This window comes from Pogona vitticeps, chromosome 13 (assembly GCF_051106095.1).
Source record: "Pogona vitticeps strain Pit_001003342236 chromosome 13, PviZW2.1, whole genome shotgun sequence".
NCBI lineage: Eukaryota > Metazoa > Chordata > Lepidosauria > Squamata > Agamidae > Pogona > Pogona vitticeps.
In genome coordinates, this window is record NC_135795.1 from 21,026,409 (window position 1) to 21,041,882 (window position 15,474).

The window sequence follows — 15,474 nt, forward strand, 5'->3', positions numbered from 1 at the left end:
CGAATTAAACACATTGTATTAAAAATGGTAAACAAAAGCAATACCAAAACACATTCAAAGCAGTGAAGGACAACCATCTATTTAAAAACAATCCATTCAGCCAGCCAGTCACTCAGGAAAAGCTTCCCTGAAGGGAAAGGTCTTTGTCTGCATGTGGAAGGACAACCAAGAGGGGGCCAGGCTGGTCTCCAGTGGGAGGGAGTTCCAAAGTCCTGGAGCAACCACAGAGAAGGCCCTCTCCTGTGTTCCCACCAAGCATGCTTGTGAGGGTGGTGGGATCGAGAGAAAGGCCTCCCCGGATGATCTTGACACCCGGGCAGGTTCATAAAGGGAGGGATGGTCTCTCCTTTTTTTTTGAGAAATGATGCGAAACATGGACTCGGAACCCTTACTGGGAATCTGGATCATTCTCTTATTTTAAACCTCCCCCCTTCTCCCTTTGTCTCGGTTTCAGATGACGTGGGCTGCGTGGACCCCAAAGAATGCGCCCGGGTCTGTGGGGCCGAAGTGGGCTGCTCAAACATTGCCTACCCGAAACTGGTGATCGAACTCATGCCCAGCGGTAAGCGGGCAGGGATACTCGTGACGTAGACCAGGGAGCCCAAGACTCCGCACTCCCGACTGGCCAGTCTTAGACTTTAGAAGAGTTGGCCTGTGCCCTATGCTGTGACCCCCCCTCCCCAATTTTAACCCTCCCAAAAAATGCCTTCTAGTAGCCAAGAATTTTTTTTCCAGTGGTTGCAAAGAGAGATTCTCGATGCACTCAGTTCCCATCGAAACATGGCAGAATTCCCCTCCTTCACTTTCTCAAGGGTACAAAGGGACTTTTTGAGTATTTCCCCATTTTTAATAATTTTTTTCTGCATGCTCGGGGAAGGAGGAGCCCTATGGTTGCGACCCAGCCTAAATGGATCCTTTCCCTCCAGCAGTCCACTTGTTTCCACTTTCCCCATTTTTAATTCCTTTAATGGGCCGGTGTGAAATCCAGAAACAAAGCCGTCTGGATTTACCTGGGTGTTTGCTGAGAGCATTCTCATTTTCCTTCTAAACGAGGAACCCCCGAGGGTTCCTAGCGGGAGGGGGTTGACACAACCGTCTCTTTGTACAAGTGGGGTTTGCGGGGGGGGGATCTTGTATTGCCAAATTTCCCACTGCCTTCATTCCTAAAAGGGGAAATAAGAGCAGTGCGGTTGGAGCTTGAGTGCTGTGTAGAGATGGGCACGGAATCCTGGTTCGGCGCATTCGCGTCAGTTTGTCCTTTGGACGAACGGGTGTTTGGCGCTTCACAGCCCCGCCTTCTCTGGTAGGCACCCAATCAGAGGCAGCATCTGGAGGAGGCGGGGCAGGGAAGCCAGGGGGTGCCTCTAAGTGGGTGCCCCCTGGAGGAGGCGGGGCTGAACACCCTGTTTGTCCGAGAGACGAACGGGCGTGAACTTCCGAAAAAGCAATTCGTGAGATCAAGAATCAAACGACTTGAACGCTGGATGGGACCCGATGGGCGCCTTCTTCTGCTGGCCTGGATGGGTCCAGGTGAGGCTTCACGGAGTCCCTTCGAGGTGTGGCAGGTTATTTGGGGCGGTCTTGGCGTCCATGTGCAAAGATCGACCACGCTGGACCCCAAGGAAGCCTAGAGTGATCTTCTTTCCCTTTAAAGGGAAAGAAGAACAAAACACGGTCCCCCCCCCCCAATCTCTTCCTCCTTTCCTCCTGCGTGCGCAGTTTTTGCGGGAAGAAAAGCACACGAAGCCCTTTGGTCCCCCCAAAATGACTGGGTTTCTCTGGTTTCGCCCCTCTCCAGGCCTGCGGGGGTTAATGATTGCGGTCATGATGGCCGCCCTGATGTCTTCGCTGACCTCCATCTTCAACAGCAGCAGCGCCCTCTTCACCATGGACATCTGGGGGAAGATCCGGCGGGACCCCCCTGAGAAGGAACTGCTTCTCGTTGGAAGGTACCTGGCTTGGCTCTTGGATGTGTCCAGCAGGACCCACCCCATGACAAAATAATTGGGGGAAGAGGGGGGGGAAAGGGGGTTTAGCTGCCTTTCCTGGGAATCTCCAGGAGGGGCGATGCGTTTTTGAAAAACACAGTCCAGTCCCTTCTCCGGGTACCCTTTTTAAAAATGAAGTTTTATCCAAGCATGCAGTCCTGTGATTTGGTTCCTCTTCTTGGAGGGTGGAGTTTGTTTCTTGAGGTTTAATGAGGTTTCTGCTCTCCCCTGAATGAAGAAGGTGGGATTGGCCCCTAGATCTAAGAGTTTGACCACCCCAAAACAGCATGATCTGCACCTGAGAAGAGAGGGGAGGGGCGTAGGACCACTTATGGTTTTTTGCAGAAATTCTGGTAGGGAAAAACCGAAAAGAGACCCTTAGACCAAAGAGGTCCAGGTGTGTGCAGGGATTTGTAATAAAGAGATGGGGAGAGTAAAGTGTACAAGAACGTGGGGGGGGGGGAAGGAAGCTCTCTCTTATTCAGGGTGTTCCCAAGGCTGTGCAGAAAAGTATCGCACCTCCTCCATCGTCCTCAAATAAGACAATTTATTTGGAGAAAAGTCATGTATCAGGAACCGAACGAGCAGAGAACAAAGCTGGCCTTTAAGAGGCTTCTGCTGTGGGAGCCTCTCTGTTATCGTGTCCCTTGGCAGCCTGCTTATCTCCCAGCGCCGCACGGCCCAATCTGCTCTTTCTCCCACTGTCAACACAATGGCTTCATAACTTTTTTCCCCCAGCAAGGCATGAGAAGAACTTCCTTTTGTTTAATCTCTTTCCTCCCCTTCCTATCTCCTGAATCATTTCCCCTTTTCCCAGGGCCTCAGTGGATCTGTCTGTATAATGGGCCTAATGGGATTTTCCTCCTCCTGCTTCCAAGCAGCTCCTGATCTTGACTAACAGGCCGTCATGGGATGGTTATGGGGAGGAGGGAGCACCCTGAGTGGCCCACAGAGGCTGTCCTGCAGAGGAGGGGCAGGATCTGTTCTTGGTCCTCTCAGAGTGCAGGACACGCAACAAATGGGCTCAAGCAACAGGAAGCCAAATATAGGCTGAATAAATCAGGAAAAACTTCCTAACTGTTTGAGCAGTACGACAATGGGACCCATGACCTCAAGGGGAAGTGGGGAGCGCTCTAACGGTGGAGGCCTTCAAGGGAAAACGGGACCACCCTCTGTCGGATCTGCTTGGATTTGGATTCCTGCCTTGAGCAGGGCGGGTTGGACTGGATGGCCTTAGAGGCCCCCTTCCAGCTCCATGATTCGATGATTTTATAAGACCGTTCTGCTTTGCAGGGCTGTTGAAATGGACTATGGAGATGATGACATGAAACACTTTTGAGGAGTTGAAAATGTACAGTACATTAGCAGTGTTACCAGGATTAATTTACTTCCTTCAAACAGGGAAGAAAGTTGGCTTGCAAGTTAATGGCCCATGAACTCTTCCAATCTGTACTGGCCAGGCACAAACATTCGCCGGAACAAGTCTCTCCCTTTCTTCGCATCAGTTGTGCTAATGATGCACATTCCTAGACTGGTCTTTCCCCGTGTAAAGCTTCTGCGATGTCACAGCAGGCCAGCCAGTGGCTCGGTGCTGTTGGCCTCCTGACTTTCCAACCCTGACAAAAAGTTTCCGCCTCTTCGCCCAAAGGTGATGGGCCCTGGCGAAGGATCAAACGATCGTGCCTTTTCATCCATAGTTGCGGGGGGGGGGGGACTCGACCTTCCTGGTTCCACCCGGGCCAAGCCTGGATGGTATTTCGCAAGGCGTGGTGCACTTGTCTTAATTGTTTCCTTCTGCTGTCAATTTGGCAAGAGTCCTTTTGCTTCTAATGTGGGAGGCCAGGAGAGAGGATCGGGGCCTGGGAACTGCGTTGTGTCTTGGCAGAACCAGGAAAAGCAGATCAAGCATCCTCTCCCTGCTCACACTTGGGGGGCTTTGCCCTGTTTCCTTGGGCTATAAACCCAGACTTTGGGGGTTCGGTGGTTTCCTTTGCCTTTCGCAACCTAAGTTAGAAAACACTTTCTTTTCCCAGCCTCATCTCTACCTGCCGTACCTCGGTTTGCCCATCTGGGAAAGAGGGCGGCTCCTGTTTTGAGGCGGGATCGGCAGGCCAAACTTTAATTGAGGCCCCCCTTCCCCTTGGGTCAAAGCAGAGCTGTGAATTATCCCCAGCTGTTGGAGAGGTCTGTTTATTTACACAAGATTGCTTCTTCCTTGAGTCGTGAGCCAAAGACTCCTCGAGGGAGTGACAGCAAAGGACGAGCCATAAATCACAATCCCATAATGACCTGCGTTTTACAAGACAGACGTTGTAATCCTGCTAGCAAAGTGAAATATAACATGACAGGTAACATGGACTCCTTTGCTCTGTGCATTTTTACATTCCTGCCGGCAGCAGCTGCATGCCAGCGTTTGGGTAAGGTAATGTTTCGGTAACTTTTTGAGCCCCAATTCTCTCTTTAAGAAGCCCTGCTTAAATCCAGAATTCAGAGCAAGGGGGAACTTCGCTTTTTTGACTGCCAAGAAGGTGGCTGTACTGGTCTCCCAACACAAAACGGTCCTTGGGTGGTAGCGTGGCAAAATTCCCTGCGAAAGACAGGAACGTTGGGAAAAGTTGAAGGCAGCAGGAGGAGAGGAAAGACCGAATGTGAGATGGATGGACTCTTGATGGTAGTTTGCAAGAGCTGTCAAGGACGGAACCTTTTGGAGAGCCGACCGCTGAGAGCAACCCAGACACGCTTGTATGAATGAGGCGTGTGACCTGCGTAGAACCATTCAAAGCCCTTGTCTCTCTTCCGCCCACAGCAGATAGATCTGAACCTCGTCTAGACAAAGGGTGGCTGAATCATTTCAGGTGAAAAAAAAATCTGACTTTGGAGGCTCCGTGGTTCAAGAAGGGCCACCCTGGGGAGGGGTGTGTGGCTGAAACGGAGGACTGAAACGCCCCCCTCGCTGGCTGCGTAGTCAGGTTTATGCCGGGTGATGCTTCTGCCGACGGTCAAATCTTTCGCCATCTTTATCCTCCTTTGGGATGAATAATGCGGGAGGCGGCTAACGCAGGCACGCAACAGATTACGGTGGATTTGAACAGGGACAAAATCAAAAGCTCTCACACACCTCTTGGAAACACACCCGAAGTCTTTCCCGTGTAAGGTGTTTGCCGGCTTCTTCCTTCCCGTGAGCCTCTCGTTCCTTCCCTTCTGCCGTCATCATCTGTCTGGCCCGTGTCACCCTCCTCACCTCTTTCCTCTTGGGGGCCGGAGATCGGTTGCGTCACGGGCCGGGCCATGAAAGGAGAGAGAGAGACAGAGAGATGGGGAGGGAGTGACACACCAGGAAAGACCCGGCGCAGATGAATGGGTGACTCATGCCCAGGGCCTGATCCGTGGCTGGGAAGCAAAGGGAAGAAAGGGTGTCAAGCCAGGGCCGGTCTCGTCGAGAGACAGGATGGCGCAGCCGGTTTGGGGTTCCAATGAGCAGGAGTAAAACCTCGTTTGGGTTCTTGAGCTCCTGCTAGAAAGGGTTCCCTGGGGTTTGGTGGCGCGAGGCAGGCTTTGGCAGCCGATTGGCATAAATCCTGTCTGCTCAGTGAACACCGGGCATCCTGTAAGGTTCTCCTGGGGGCACCACCACCCCACGCTCAGATGATCAGGACGTGCCGTGCAAGGGCCTGTCCACAAAGTGACCGATGGCTAATAGCCACAGGGGCTGCCGACGGCCAGTATATTTCTGGAGAGCATTTGCTGGGGAAAGGCAGGCAGGCAAAGGGAATACTCTGTTCTCGCTTGTAAAAGTTTGCAGAAGAATTGGACTGGCTATGGGATTCTGGGACCTATTGTCTAAAAAGTAAGACAGTCATACATTTTCACCTTTCAATGAGCACCACTTCTAAATATGGAATCAGAACATCCCATGGCCATGGTTTGATTTCTTTGACAGTCCTCCCCCATTCCAATTTTCCTAGTCTTTGACTAAAATAGGCTGTTGAGTAGCAGCTTTTTCAGGGCGGGCTAAGCTGGTCCCTGTGCTTGGCTCTGAATGGTTGGTGGTACCAAGGCAGGGACGTATGCCTGATTTGTGACTTACCATCTCCACTGTCCTGACACTGATGTTGCTCTGGTGGTGCAGCCACAGAGGAGTGGTGGAAAACAGAGTGTGACCCGAGATGTTATGCCACCTGAGGCAAAGAGGAAGACGGCACCTCCTCACATTCCAGGGATAAAAACCATCTGGATCATTAGCGGACTTCTGCTTCAACACAGGTGAAGCGATGGGATGTCCCATTACCCCTGGAAGGCAGCAGCCTAGGAGGTGGGGCCGATTGCATGCCCCACAGCTCCTTTCTGTGGTACATGACAGCATCCTCCTCACACCTACCAAAGGGCCTCACTAGATAATTATTTTTTTTCTGATTCCATATCTAGAAGGAGTGCTCCTTCAATGGTGGAAAATGTGTGATTGTGAAAACCCGTTTATGGCGGAAATATGATTGTCTCTGGGATAATATAAAGAGCACCTCCCTCAGCTGACCCGAAAACATCTTGTGCCCGCTGTGTGACGCAACGTCTTTTGCCACCCTCCCCCTCCGAAACTCGAGATACTTAAGGATGGAGACGTAACCGTTAAAGCAGGATCAGCTCTCCATAACTTGTAAATAAACCTTCAGGATCGTTTCATCCTGTTTTCTCTTCGCGTTCTCTCTCTCTCTCTCTCCAGTGATCCAGGCTAAACTGCCAGGGCAACTTGGCCGGCCTGTTTGTCTCCCGAAACGTACGGGGATTCTTTATTTAATTAAGCAACTGGCGTTGGGCCTCAGGAGTCAATAAATGCTTATCAAAAAAACATGCCACAACCTGTTTTCCTCTCCGCCCTGATACGGAGTTGTAAAAAGCTGGCTTCCAGGGGGACGGCGTTTGCTCTTCCTGCTTCCAAGGCTAGATTTTCCGGGGTCCTTTAAATGCACACTTGGCCATGGCCGGTTGTGTAAAGTGGGGCGTTGAGTGAGCCCCTCCCACGCCACCCTGTTTAACTTTATCATGGCATCCAAGCCTCCCTTTTGCTTTTTTCCCCTGCCCCCCCACCCAGCCTGGCTTTGTGGGGTGCGGGCCTTGCATCGTGCTCAGTTTTTGACCCACCGGACTCTGCCCCAAACTTTATATCCCCTTTACCGTGTGAACCGTTTTGGAGAACCTGAAAGCAGATCCCTTTTGTAACTGGTTAATAAAACAGCGAAGGCATTGCTCAACCGTGGTCTTAATTCCTCCCCATTTGCATGCAAAGTATTGATTAAACGAGACTCGGAGCTTAGAAGCAAGACAGGAGAAGTTGGCCGGATGGTAGTGTATCGTTCTGGGGCGATGGTTATTAATGGGGTGAGGCTTCTCGGCAAGGAGGGAGCAACGGAGTTGCATTTCAGAAGTAGCGCCTTGAGGAGGATGAATGGTACTTCCTTGGTGTGTGTAGGAAGCAGCATGTTCTTGTTGCTTTCAAAAGTTACTTTTTGAAAGGTATTTAAAGGTCTTTTGGAGACCTTTTTTTTTTAAAAGAATTTCCCCGGTTTTATATCCTTCTCTTAGCAAGCTTCCTTTTCAAAAGGCAACCGGTGGTCCTAACTGGTTATTTTTCAGGTTCTGTAATGAGCAACAGGGGAGCAAAAGGACTTTAAAATGCAACTTTTTCAAACCCTGATTGGAGAGCAGTAAGATTGAAAATAGCCTTGCTCTTGTAGGATTGTCACGGTTGTCCTGGTGGCCGTCAGTGTGGTTTGGATTCCCATCCTCCAGAACTCCAACAGCGGCCAACTTTACATCTACATCCAGTCCGTGACCAGCTACTTGGCTCCGCCGGTCACAGCGGTCTTCCTGCTGGCTGTTTTCTGGACGCGAGCCAACGAACAGGTAAATTCAGGTTCGGGGACTTACATTTGGTGTTTAGCTTAAAGCAAACATTCAGGGAGACCTATATTTCCTGCTCTTAACAACAGTTTTTCCTCCAGTGACACAATCACTTTCATTGTTCGTTAAGTGTGCCAGCAGGCAGACCTTAAAAGAAAGTCCCCATTTACCTTCCTGAGATTAACCACACTTCTCCTTTCAATGTGCTTTTACAATCAGATGCCTTTTGCCACTTGAGAGAGCACTGTGTCTAGATACGGGATTGGTGTCTTGTTTCATTTTGGCCTGGCTCTCCTGCATTACCCCAGGCCTGACAAGTGTACAAATGGCTTAACAGCACTTAGCGAAATAATTTGAGGATCCCCTCCCTATGACTTGCCTTGCCATCTTTCAGCTCATGTTTCCATCTGCAGGGAGCGTTCTGGGGTTTAATGGTGGGGCTAGTTGTTGGACTGAGCCGCCTGGCCTTGGAGTTTGCACACCCAGCGCCCAGCTGCGGCACCGCGGACAGACAACCTTCCCTGGTGAAGGATATCCATTATCTCCACTTTGCCATCCTCCTTTGCCTTCTGACCGTCTTGGTGGTCGTTGGCATCAGCTTGTTGACCAGACCTCCAGACGAATCCCAGGTAAGTCAGGAAGAAACTGCAGGTGAGCCTTTTAGACAGAACACCTTGAGGCTGGCAGAAGAGAGCTCAGAAGAAGCCATCGACCTGCATGTGCGCGCTGGGCATGATGCGCAAAACAGCTGACGCATCCCGTTTACAGCTTTAATAGCTTGCTTGAGCTCATCAAAAGCAAACCCAGAGAATGGGTTTCTGCACGATTCCAGAAATGCGGTCATTTTATAGTTTCTGGCAGCAGTGAATTACTTCCTGATGGTTAAAGGCAGAAGGCGTTCCACGTAGGCGGATGATGGCCCAACAGACGGGCAAGTGGGCTTGTGGGTCTCAGCCACACCTAACCTTTCTAGCTCATTGTGGGCTTGACGTGTGAAATGCTACTCTCAGGTCTGTTTACTCCATCGTGGCAGAAGTTAATTCGGTTAATGCAATTTAAGAAACTTGTGTGTGTTTAGTCGTTTAGTCGTGTCCGACTCTTCGTGACCCCATGGACCAGAGCACGCCAGGCCCTCCTGTCTTCTACTGCCTCCCGGAGTTGTGTCAGGTTCATGTTGGTTGCTTCGCAGACACTGTCCAGCCATCTCATCCTCGGTCGTCCCCTTCTCCTCTTGCCATCACACTTTCCCAACATCAGGGTCTTTTCCAGGGAGTCTTTTCTTCTCATTAGATGGCCAAAGTACTGGAGCCTCAGCTTCAGGATCTGTCCTTCCAGTGAGCACTCAGGGTTGATTTCCTTTAGAACTGATAGGTTTGTTCTCTTTGCAGTCCAGGGGATTCTCAAGAGCCTCCTCCAGCACCACAATTCAAAGGCATCAATTCTTCGGCGGTCTGCTTTCTTTATGGTCCAGCTCTCACTTCCATACATCACGACAGGAAAAACCATAGCTTTGACTATTCGGACTTTTGTTGGCAAGGTGATGTCTTTGCTTTTCAAGATGCTGTCCAGATTTGTCATCGCTTTCCTCCCAAGAAGAAGGCGCCTTTTAATTTCAGGGCTGCTGTCTCCATCTGCAGTGATCATGGAGCCCAGGAAGATAAAATTTGACACTGCCTCCATATCTTCCCCTTCTATTTCCCAGGAGGTGATGGGACCAGTGGCCATGATCTTAGTTTTTTTGATGTTGAGTTTCAGACCGTTTTTTGCACTCTCCTCTTTCACTCTCATTACAAGGTTCTTTAATTCCTCCTCACTTTCTGCCATCAGAGTGGTATCATCTGCATATCGGAGGTTGTTGATATTTCTTCCGGCAATCTTAATTCCGGCTTGGGTTTCTTCCAGTCCAGCCTTCCGCATGATGTATTCTGCATATAAGTTAAATAAGCTGGGGGACAATATACAGCCTTGCCGTACTCCTTTCCCAATTTTGAACCACTCAGTTGTTCCATGACCAGTTCTAACTGTTGCTTCCTGTCCCACATATAGGTTTCTCAGGAGACAGATAAAGTGGTCAGGCACTCCCATTTCTTTAAGAACTTGCCATAGTTTGCTGTGGTCCACACAGTCAAAGGCTTTCGCATAGTCAATGAAGCAGAAGTAGATATTTTTCTGGAACTCTCTGGCTTTCTCCATAATCCAGCGCAAGTTAGCAATTTGGTCTCGAGTTCCTCTGCCTCTTCGGAATCCAGCTTGTACTTCTGGGAGTTCTCGGTCCACATACTGCTGAAGCCTACCTTGCAGGATTTTGAGCATAACCTTGCTAGCGTGTGAAATGAGTGCAATTGTACGGTAGTTGGAGCATTCTTTGGCACTGCCTTTCTTTGGGATTGGGATGTAGACTGATCTTTTCCAATCCTCTGGCCACTGTTGAGTTTTCCAAACTTGCTGGCATATTGAATGTAGCACCTTAACAGCATCATCTTTCAAGATTTTAAATAGTTCAACTGGAATGCCATCACCTCCACTGGCCTTGTTGTTAGCCAGGCTTTCTAAGGCCCACTTGACTTCGCTCTCCAGGATGTCTGGCTCAAGGTCAGCAACTACATTGTCTGGGTTGTCCGGGATATCCACATCTTTCTGATATAATTCCTCCGTGTATTCTTGCCACCTCTTCTTGACGTCTTCTGCTTCTGTTAGGTCCCTCCCATTTTTGTCTTTTATCATGTTCATCTTTGCGCAAAATGTTCCTCTAATATGTCCAACTTTCCTGAACAGATCTCTGGTCTTTCCTTTTCTGTTATCTTCCTCTATTTCTTTGCATTGTTCATTTAAGAAGGCCCTCTTGTCTCTCCTTGCTATTCTTTGGAAGTCTGCATTCAAGTTTCTGTAACTTTCCCTATCTCCCTTGCATTTTGCTTCCCTTCTCCTCTCTGCTATTTCTAAGGCCTCGTTGGACAGCCACTTTGCTTTCTTGCATTTCCTTTTCTTTGGGATGGTTTTCGTTGCTGCCTCCTGGACAAAGTTACGAGCCTCTATCCAAAGTTCTTCAGGCACTCTGTCCACCAAATCTAGTTCCTTAAATCTGTTCTTTACTTCCACTGTGTATTCATAAGGGATTTGGTTTAGATTATACCTGAGTGGCCCAGTGGTTTTTCCTAATCTCTTCAGTCTAAGCTTGAATTTTGCTATGAGAAGCTGATGATCAGAACCGCAGTCAGCTCCAGGTCTTGTTTTTGCTGACTGTATAGAGCTTCTCCATCTTTGGCTGCAGAGAATATAATCAATCTGATTTCGATATTGCCCATCTGGTGATTTCCATGTATAGAGTCGCCTCTTGTGTTGTTGGAAAAGAGTGTTTGTGATGACCAGCTTATTCTCTTGACAAAACTCTATTAGCCTTTGTCCTGCTTCGTTCTGAACTCCAAGGCCAAACTTCCCTGTTGTTCCTTTTATCTCTTGGCTCCCTACTTTAGCATTCCAGTCCCCTAGAGTGAGAAGAACATCTTTCTTTGGTGTCAGTTCTAGAAGGTGTTGTAGATCTTCATAGAATTGTTCAATTTCAGTCTCCTCAGCAATGCTGGTTGGTGCATAAACTTGGATTATTGTGATGTTGAATGGTCTGCCTTGGATTCGTATTGACATCATTCTATCATTTTTGAGATTGTATCTTAAGTAAAGTTAATTTTAAATTGTTGGGTGTTCAAACACCGGCTCTCTGTGTGGATGCCACATTTGGGGGCTTCAAGATATCAAGCAGATCAAAACAATAGCCAAATCCTTTTATTGTCCCTTTTCTTTATCTTTGAATGGGTTTCTTGATGGGCTATTTCCACCCCTGTAAGTGTCAGGTGTCCTTGTGAGTCACTGCAAGTTGTGTTGCATTTCTGGTGGCCGGCTAAGACACATAGCAAGGAATGCAAGTGGTGACTGGTTAATTAACAATAATGGGCCCCTGGTATTGACACCTTTGCACTTAATGCCACAATAAGCAATCGCCTGCAATGCTGGCCAATGAAGGCTTTTATTTTTACCTTGTTGTAAACATATGTGAGTGTTTCCCTGTTGTCGTTGTGTGCCGTCAAGTCAGAGCTGACCTACAACGGCCCTAATTGGGCTTTCAAAGTATGTGAGATATTTAAGGAGTGGCTTTTCCGGTTCTACGCCCACGGGATTCGAACGCAGGCCTCCTGAGTCCTAGTCCGCCACTCTGCCCGCTACACCATGCTGACTATCCATTCTCCTGTCTGCTCCCCTCTACTAGGAAAATAATATGAGATCTTTTTATTCAAACACCCTTCCCTCATCTCTGAATGATGAGAGGGACACACTCTTTCCTCCAGATTCTCTACATGTGGGGAGTGAGTTCGAGGGAAGGACTGGTCCAAAGTCTATCCAGTCAGCTTCCTTGCGTTGCGTGCGTGCTGGTGGGATTCGAACCCGGGCCTCCTCTCTCTTAATTTTTTTTTGTCCTGTGTTTGTTCCAAAAGAGCTCTCCCTCGCCTCGCCTCCCACCTCCACAAAACCTCCCTGCATTTAAAAAAAATCATTTTGAAGGCACTGGGACTGGAAAAACATTAAAAGCCCACAAATAATTGTTCTCTCGGAAATGAAACTCTCTCCCCCCCCCACCTTTGGGTGCAGCAACTTTTGCTTTCAGGGGCTGTCTCTGGGATGAAGGTGGCAGAGGCGTGGAAGAACCCCGTTTAATCCTTGTTCCTGTTTATTTTACTAAGCAAAAGAAATGGCTAACTTTTATTTACAACAAGGAAGGTTTCCTGGTTGACTTGCTGGCCGTTTCTCTACCTTCAAAAGATTTTTCCCCTCCTTCTATTTATTTATTTAATCTATTTAATTCATTTAAAATAAATAAATTAAGGAACCTCCTCAATTTATTTATTTTAATGTGAATTCTTCTCTCCTTTGCCCAGAAGGGCCGGGTGTTGCTTGTTTCTGCGAAGCCTTCCGCCTTTGTCGGTGACATGCACGGTGGCCCGTCTGTTTTTCTTGGGAACTAAGAAAAGAGGGCACTGGAGAGGCCGTGGGGCATGGTGGGGGCCCCCGTTCGTATTTGGGTCCCTGCTCACGACGACCCTGTGAGGGAGGCTAGCCGGAGAATGAGCAAGCGGCCCCAGGGAACCACACGGCCCTGTGGAGGCGGCCCCGGCAGTGCAATCCGGCTCGGGCTGTCTTTTGGTGGGTGGCGCCGGAGGACGGGCTCTCCGTGTCTGTTGGAAACCGCACACCGAGGACGGGCCGTCTGCTGCGGGGGGTCCCAGCGCTTCTCTCTCATGGGTGGCGAGGTGCTCAGGACCTCCCTCGAGGAGACGGGATTCCCTCTCCTTTCTTCCACGCCAGGGGAGGCAAGAAGGAAGGAGTCCCCACCCAGGAATCCTGTCCCGTACCAGCCAGCACGATACGAGTGGATAAAGGACTAAGACTTCATCACCATCACCTTAGAATGGCCGAGTTGGAAGGGGTCCTCTGGAGCATCCAGTCCAGCTCTTGTCAAATAGGCACACTGGGGGGGGGATTCGAACTCCCCACCTCTGCCTCTGCAGGCAGAGACCTCAATCCTGGAGCTCTCCAGCCGTTCTGGGAGACCTGGGTTCAAATCCCCACGTGACCCCAGAAATTCAGTGCAATGTGTGCACGGGGGGGGGGACGGACGGACCACAATGGCCCGCCTCTGCCTTGACATCTCCCGTGCTTTGGGAATCCTTCTAAAAGGTCTCCCTAAAAGAGACAAACGGATGTCACCCTCACTGGACGGAGGGCAGATTCTTCCCCACAGAGTAAACATCTGGGCCCAGCGGTTGCCTTCCTCTCTCCCTGCTGTAATGTGTCTTTCGGAAATAGCAAGCCTCTCTCTCTCTCTCTCTCTTAAACAATTGCAGATCAAAAATATGACATGGTGGACTCTTCGCCGCCCCGAGGGTCCCCCTTTGCCCCGCCGGCCGGCCTCCAAATCGCCGCCCACAAACGGCTTTTGTGGGTCAGAAGAAGACGGTAGGTCTTCTGAACCGCATCCTCTCCTCGGGACGAGAAGGAAAGCGAACCCCAGCCTGTGACCGGGTGGAAAGAGGCCAGGGAAGTGAGAAAGTTTTCGAGAGAAAGGCTCCTGGACAGAAGCTTTTCCGCTTTTTTTTTTCCCTGACAGATTCCCAAGAAAACAGCCGTCCCTGCAAAAGCATCTGCCCTGGGATGTCTTGTGGACCCGGTTTCCTGAAAACAGAGCGACCCGCCCGGGAGGCTTCCCACGACATGTCAGAATCCTCCTCCTGGGCTCGGATCTGTGCAGTCAACGCCATCATCCTCATCGCTGTCAACATCTTTTTCTACGCATACTTTGCTTAAAAGACATCTCTCTGTGAGTTGGTCCAGGAGGGCCAAAGCATTGGGGATGCTAGTGGTTGTCCTTTTAAATAATAATAATAATAATAATAATAATAATAATAATAATAATAATAATAATAATAATAATAATAATAATAATAATAATAATAATAATAATAATAATAATAATAATAATAATAATAATAATAATAGATCTCAGCTACTCCACAAGCCTTTCTGTGTTAATATAGAGTAGAAGATGCTGGGATCTGGCATATGGCTATCATAGATTGGCATTTTTCTTTTGTAACCATGAGGTCTAGAATCTTTCTGAAATTAAAAGCTGTTAAAATTTGGTTGCAAAAGTGCTTCCCTGAGTCTCAAGGAGCCAATAAATATTTTGACTGGACTCTGCCTGGCCTGCCAAAGAAGAAGTGGCGTTAAACCCAGAAGAAAGTAAGGAATGTCCTCCAGGACTTTTTCCTTGTCTCTAAAGAGGGAACAGAAATGCTTTTATGGATTGGGGAGGATAAATGGTTATGCACATTTGTTTTTCAAAATGCAACCAGATCCCACCCCCCACCCCGCTCTGTTCTGCTCTTTGTGGTGGCTTATACTGGGGAAGGCAAAGCGGGGGTCAGATGCAGCCGAGGGTCTTGCTTGCCCCAGATAAGCGGGCGACGTGTCTCTCTCGGTGAGCAGCCCCTTTGCAAACACCAGGCTTTGGGAATGACTCGAGAGAGAGCAAACAAGCCAGGATTTGGAAACAAGATGGCACAGGGGAACCTGGTGATCTATCTAAACGACACTTCCTGGGGGCTCTTAGGAGTGGCAATACTTCATCCTCCCCAGATGGGAAAAAAATTGGGTGGCGGAATCTGGAGACTACAAGAATAACGCCGAGGGGCAGAGGCTACGTGCGTTCCCACTTGGCTGTAGCACAAACCGGCTTGTGTTTGTTTTTGTGAGTGGGAATCAGGAGGCTGGGATGCAACGGGCATTGTTGGTGAGTCGGATTGCTCGGTCATGGAGATCTGCTGGAACCCTGTCTCTGGAGGGAAAATGTTTTATCCCCTTGCGACTGTGAAGCTGGTGCCTCATCCTGCTCTGACTCGACCAGCTGTTTTGCGGTTCTTCCTCTGAGTAGGGAACACCTGGAGAAGACAAGGTCTGTAATACATCCTAGAAGCTATTGGCTGGTGATTAACCTAGTATGAGAAATAATGGAAATCTTCTGGCAACCTGTTAAATGTCCTAA

At 49.2% G+C, this 15,474-nt stretch overlaps 1 protein-coding gene across 2 annotated transcripts in view; it reads left to right on the forward strand.

Annotated features, from left to right (window-relative positions):
• The window catches only part of SLC5A10 (solute carrier family 5 member 10), a 54,643-nt gene that overhangs the window by 37,873 nt on the left and 1,296 nt on the right, over positions 1-15,474 (forward strand). The window contains exons 10-15 of one of the 2 annotated variants that reach the window (XM_072982633.2): positions 455-562; positions 1,799-1,949; positions 7,718-7,886; positions 8,297-8,512; positions 13,778-13,889; positions 14,041-14,250. In XM_072982633.2, coding sequence (XP_072838734.2) covers positions 455-562; positions 1,799-1,949; positions 7,718-7,886; positions 8,297-8,512; positions 13,778-13,889; positions 14,041-14,237 — 953 coding nt within the window. In that variant the 3' untranslated portion in view covers positions 14,238-14,250. The remainder of the gene's footprint in view (positions 1-454; positions 563-1,798; positions 1,950-7,717; positions 7,887-8,296; positions 8,513-13,777; positions 13,890-14,040; positions 14,251-15,474) is intronic. The other variant, XM_078381343.1, reaches the window with a different exon arrangement.